Below are 5,638 nucleotides of genomic sequence, written 5' to 3' on the forward strand. Positions count from 1 at the left end.
AAGCGATGCTGCAAGACGCCCCATGACCCCTGCCCTTCCCCAGCCACCTCTGAGGCGGGTTCAACACGAGTTCAGAGTCCTCCCCATCGCCCCAGGTTGGAGCTCCATTCCACAGTCTCGCTGACCCAGAATGCAGTTCAACTGGGCGCATAAGTTAGGAAACACACCATGGCTGCTTCCTGTGGACGCGTCTGGATGCTGGAGAAGCTTCGTGGCTGGAAGACGCGTGATATCGGAAGGAATGTAGGATAGGCATGTGACTCTCGTCGGCAGGCAGAACATTTCCCATCAACCCCTTCCAAAGACAAAGGGAAAAAAACAATCTTTCCATCGGGCGTGTCAGTCCTCTCTCTGCCCATCGGGCGTGTCAGTCCTCTCTCTGCCCATCGGGCGTGTCAGTCCTCTGCCCATCGGGCGTGTCAGTCCTCTGCCCATCGGGCGTGTCAGTCCTCTCTCTGCCCATCGGGCGTGTCAGTCCTCTCTCTGCCCATCGGGCGTGTCAGTCCTCTCACTGCCCATTGGGCGTGTCAGTCCTCTGCCCATCGGGCGTGTCAGTCCTCTCACTGCCCATTGGGCGTGTCAGTCCTCTGCCCATTGGGCGTGTCAGTCCTCTCTCTGCCCATCGGGCGTGTCAGTCCTCTGCCCATCGGGCGTGTCAGTCCTCTGTCCATCGTTTGCTCCCTTGCTCCTGTTCATCACCTTCCTCTTGTCACGTACGCGTGATTTGGCCTATGGCTGTCTTACGCTGGAAGTGTAAGTGCAAACTTTCCAAGTGGGGTGGATGTGCTATGTGTGTCGCTGGAGGGTTGTAGGGTGGGGTGGGGAGGGTTGTAGGGTGGGGTGGGGTGGGTTGTAGGGTGGGGTGGGTTGTAGGGTGGGGTGGGGAGGGTTGTAGGGTGGGTTGTAGGGTGGGGAGGGAAGTTGGGTGGGGATGGTTGTAGGGTGGGTTGTAGGGTGGGTTGTAGGGTGGGGTGGGGAGGGTTGTAGGGTGGGGTGGGGAGGGTTGTAGGGTGGGTTGTAGGGTTTGGGTGGGGATGGTTGTAGGGTGGGTTGTAGGGTGGGGAGGGTTGTAGGGTGGGGTGGGGAGGGTTGTAGGGTGGGGAGGGTTGTAGGGTAGGGTGGGGTGGGGATGGTTGTAGGGTGGGGAGGGATGTTGGGTGGGGTGGGAAGTGTTGTAGGTTGGGGAGGCACAAAGATTCATGAGAAATCAGGAATTTACCCCAGGAAACCCCCAACCTTGCACAACAATAAAACACATTTACATTACATACATTTGCTACCAAGAGCCCAAGAGGCATCTCTCTTCTCCTCAAGCTCCGTCTCCAAATGTGTCTTTGTCGGTCTTTGCACCAGCGACCCCTCGTTTTGCCCGTTTTCGCTCCTACAGCAGAACAGACCCCGTCAGTCAGGAGCAACAGCAGCTTCAGGCCCCCAAGGGTGCACCCCCATCCCCCTCTCCCTCTCTCCACTCCTAAGGGTGCACCCCCATCCCCCTCTCCCTCTCTCCACTCCTAAGGGTGCACCCCCATCCCCCTCTCCCTCTCTCCACTCCTAAGGGTGCACCTCCATCCCCCTCTCCCCCCCTCTCTCTGCTGTCCATCTGTCTGTGTGTGTGGAATGTGCACATAACACCAGTGCACTACCCTAGCAGGTGGAGTTGGTTGATTCACCTCTGCAGATGTCCAGTCAGGTCCAGATGTTGAGGGGCTGGCTGTGCGCTCAACAAGATGGCTGCCTCAGAGCTTTTCCCCTTCAGCATGAGGTGTGGTGTGTGTGTACAGTCTGGGAAGTGCTTGAGTTTCCTCGGAGCGGAGCACCACTGGCAGTGTGTGTGTGTGTGTGTGTGTGTGTGTGTGTGTGTGTGTGTGTGTGGACAGCGTACCTCCTGAGTGTATTATTTATAGGTCTGGGCTCTGGACTGGCACTGCTGAGGCCTGTGGTCGGCACATTTGGCGCTGCTGAGAACGGGAGTCGCCTGCTGGGGCATCTGGGTAATGTAGGCGCCTAGTGCTGCTGGGGCTTCTGGGTAATGTAGGCACCCAATGCTGTCATGTCTTCAGGATTATCAGCCCAGCTAACCCACTCTGATCAGTTTGAGAGATAATGGGCAGGTAATGGGCATTGGGGGCCTTTGTGTATAGTCAACAATGTCTCTCTTAGATTAGGCTTAGAATTGAGCTCAATTCAAATCTGGGATAATCAAAAAATACATGCAGGCAAATTCAACCAATTTTTAAATGTTTAGGAATGTGTCTTGGCATTGGCGTTGTGCTTGTGCAAAAAAAAAAGTATACTGCAGGCCGGCCTGTTATCTGAATCACTTCACCACTAGGGGGCAGGCTTTTTCAATCTCTCAACACCTTCTGGAGTCCAAATCATATCCTTGTGCTAAGCAAGTGGCTGCCTGTGCTTGGTTGGGGGAATTACTAAAGTGAAGGGGGGACTGTTGAAAAATACTATAGAATGTTTCTGCAGAGGTCAGAGGTCACTGCCACGGCACTCTCCGGACTGCAGCGGGCCCCATGTGCCCGGTGCTGTGGTCATCGTCGTCCAGGTCCAGAGGGGGCACGGGGCTGGAGCGCTCGGATGGCTGCAGCCGCAAGGTGGGGGTGGGCGAGGCGGAGGACGAGCAGGTGGCGGAGGAGGGGGGTCCGGCGAGAGCGGGCAGCTGCAGCGACTCCAGCGAGTCGGTGGCGGTCAGTAGGTGCCGTGGCTGCGACGGCGCCTCGTGTTGCGGGCACAGCACGTAGCGGTTGGGCTGGTGAGGGGCGTGCACGTCCACTGTGGCCACCGAGTCCTTCGTGGGTGACATCATGGGCAGGGACAGGCCCGACAGGCCACTCATGATGCCGCCCAGCGGGCAGCTGGGGTCGCGGCCGCCCACGGCGCCCATCTCGCCAGACGACTCCTCCATGTTGACGTAGAGGATCTCGTCGGGGTCCTGCGGGTCAGGCAGCTCCTCCAGAACCTTCTCCAGCTCACAGCACAGAACCTCAAAACTGGGCCGGTCCTTAGGGCTCAGGAACCAGCAGGAGAACATGAGGGAGTAACTGCAGCAGGAGAGGGAGAGAGAGAGAGAGAGAGAGAGGTATGTTCTTATCATTCTGAATCACTGAAGAGAATCAGGTTAATCCAAAAGAATGTGACAGCTGACAGAGATGTTACAATATTTGACCTGATCTGACCACAGAGATGTTAAATATTTGACCTGATCTGACCACAGTGATGTTAAATATTTGACCTGATCTGACCAGAGAGAGAGAGAGAGAGAAAGAGAGAGAGAGTGGTGTGAGACAGAGAGAATGTGAGACCTCTTTCAAATCCTCTTTCTTTGTTGTGGTATGATTGCTTTGGCAGCTTTATCACCATATGCCACGAGCCAGACAAAGCACCGTTGAATCGGAGGTCCAGTTTCAAAGACAGAGGGTCACGCATGAGCGCATCAACATGAACGCTGGACGCCGGACGCCGGGCTGGACAGAGCGAGGTACGAAACACATGCGGCCGAGATGGAACTCTGTTTGGCCACACAGTGCTGCTGCTAACGCTACGATTCAAAACACCCTCCGATCACCAAAGAATCCTGCTCATAACCGTGCACTGCAAAAGCAATTTAAGTGCAGCCATGACAGAGCTTCATGCAGCCTCAAGGAAAAGAAAGTGGTTTATACCCAGATCATTGCTCATCAACAACGATGGAGTAAATAAGCACAGCACCACAGGCCTTCACCATTAAACCTTCACTACACATGGCACCATTAAACCTTCACTACACATGGCACCATTAAACCTTCACTACACATGGCACCTTTAAACCTTCACTACACATGGCACCATTACACATGGCACCATTAAACCTTCACTACACATGGCACCTTTAAACCTTCACTACACATGGCACCTTTAAACATTCACTACACATGGCACCTTTAAACCTTCACTACACATGGCACCATTAAACCTTCACTACACATGGCACCATTAAACCTTCACTACACATGGCACCTTTAAACCTTCACTACACATGGCACCTTTAAACCTTCACTACAGCTGAACTTCCATCTTCTGCTCGTGGGGTTGGGGGGTTGTTTGTTTGGGGGGTTGTTTGTTTGTTTACACACTTGTGTGATTTCCTGAGACAGCTTGATATCCTGATATCCATAGAGATATGAGAGTGACAGGATAGATGAGGAGAAGAGAGGAAAGGAAAGGAGAGGGGGAGAGGAGAGGGGAGAGAGGAGGAGAGGAGAGGGGGAGAGTGGTGAGGAGAGAGGGAGAGAGGAGAGAGGAGAGAGGAGGAGAGGAGAGGGGGAGAGTGGTGAGGAGAGAGGGAGAGAGGAGAGAGGAGAGAGGAGGAGAGGAGAGGGGGGAGAGTGGTGAGGAGAGAGGGAGAGAGGAGAGAGGAGGAGAGGAGGAGAGGAGAGGGGAGAGTGGTGAGGAGAGAGGGGGAGAGGAGAGAGGAGAGAGGAGGAGAGGAGGAGAGGAGAGGGGGAGAGTGGTGAGGAGAGAGGGAGAGAGGAGAGAGGAGGAGAGGAGGAGAGGAGAGGGGGAGAGTGGTGAGGAGAGAGGAGGAGAGGAGAGAGGAGAGAGGAGAGAGTGGAGGAGAGGAGAGTGGGGAGAGAGGAGGAGAGGAGAGAGGGAGAGTGGAGGAGAGGGGGAGAGAGGAGGAGATAGGGAGAGTGGAGGAGAGGAGAGAGTGGAGGAGAGGAGAGAGGGGAGAGAGGAGGAGAGGAGAGGAGAGAGGGAGAGTGGTGGAAAAGAGATGAGGGGAGGAGCGAGGGAGAGGAGAGGAGAGAGGGGAGAGAGGAGGAGAGGAGAAAGGGAGAGTGGAGGAGAGGAGAAAGGGAGAGTGGAGGAGAGGAGAAAGGGAGAGGAGAGGAGGAGAGGACACTCACATGCTGTCCAGGCAGTCTGGGGGCTGCTTGAGGCGGTTGCCCTGCCGCAGGTAGTCGTAGATCTCACTGTTCTCCACGCCAGGGTACGGCGTCTGGCCACGCGTGGCGATCTCCCACATGGTCACTCCAAATGACCACTGAGAGGGGGGGGGAAGAGAGGGAGAGAATGACAGAGAGAGAGGAGGGGGGGAAGAGAAGGAGAGAGAGGGGGAGAGAAGACAGATGGAGGGAGAGACAGTGGGGAGGTACGAGGGTCAAAAATGTGATTAATCAAATACAGCCCACAAACATGTGCACTCACACACACATGCACACACACACACACACACACACACTACATGTGCATGAAATCTGTCCCAGACAAGCATGATTATAAGCACCTCCACTGAAGCACCTACCACATCACTCTTGGTGTGTGTGTTGTGTCTGAAGTGTGCATGTGTGTGTGTGTATGTGAGTGTGGGTGTATGTGTGTGTGTGGGTGGGTGTGTGCGTGTGTGTGTGTGTGTGTGTGTGTGTGTGTGTGTGTGTGTGTGTATGCGTGTGTGTGTGTGTGTGTGTGTGTGTGTGTGTGTGTGTGTGTGTGTGTGCGTGTGTGTGTGTGTGTGTGTGTGTGTATGTGTGTGTGCACCTACCACATCACTCTTGGTGGTGTAGACTCGGTCTGCCAGGCTCTCTATGGCGATCCATTTGACGGGCATTTTGGAGATGCGTCCTTGTCTGTAGTAGTCACCGTTGTATAT

The 5,638-nt window shown here is 54.9% G+C and overlaps 1 protein-coding gene across 1 annotated transcript in view; it reads right to left on the bottom strand.

The window, feature by feature from the left end:
• Positions 1–1,550: 1,550 nt before the first annotated feature.
• Positions 1,551–5,638, bottom strand: part of LOC121683250 (tyrosine-protein kinase receptor UFO) — a 20,240-nt gene continuing 16,152 nt past the window's right edge. The window contains exons 11-13 of the mRNA XM_042062794.1: positions 5,531–5,638; positions 4,896–5,032; positions 1,551–3,050 (exon numbers count right to left, since the gene is read on the bottom strand). The exon at positions 5,531–5,638 is cut by the window's right edge and continues 52 nt beyond it. Of these exons, the coding sequence (XP_041918728.1) occupies positions 2,486–3,050; positions 4,896–5,032; positions 5,531–5,638 (810 nt within the window). The 3' untranslated portion in view covers positions 1,551–2,485. The remainder of the gene's footprint in view (positions 3,051–4,895; positions 5,033–5,530) is intronic.

The sequence above is a fragment of the Alosa sapidissima genome, chromosome 15 (genome assembly GCF_018492685.1).
Source record: "Alosa sapidissima isolate fAloSap1 chromosome 15, fAloSap1.pri, whole genome shotgun sequence".
Taxonomy (NCBI): domain Eukaryota; kingdom Metazoa; phylum Chordata; class Actinopteri; order Clupeiformes; family Clupeidae; genus Alosa; species Alosa sapidissima.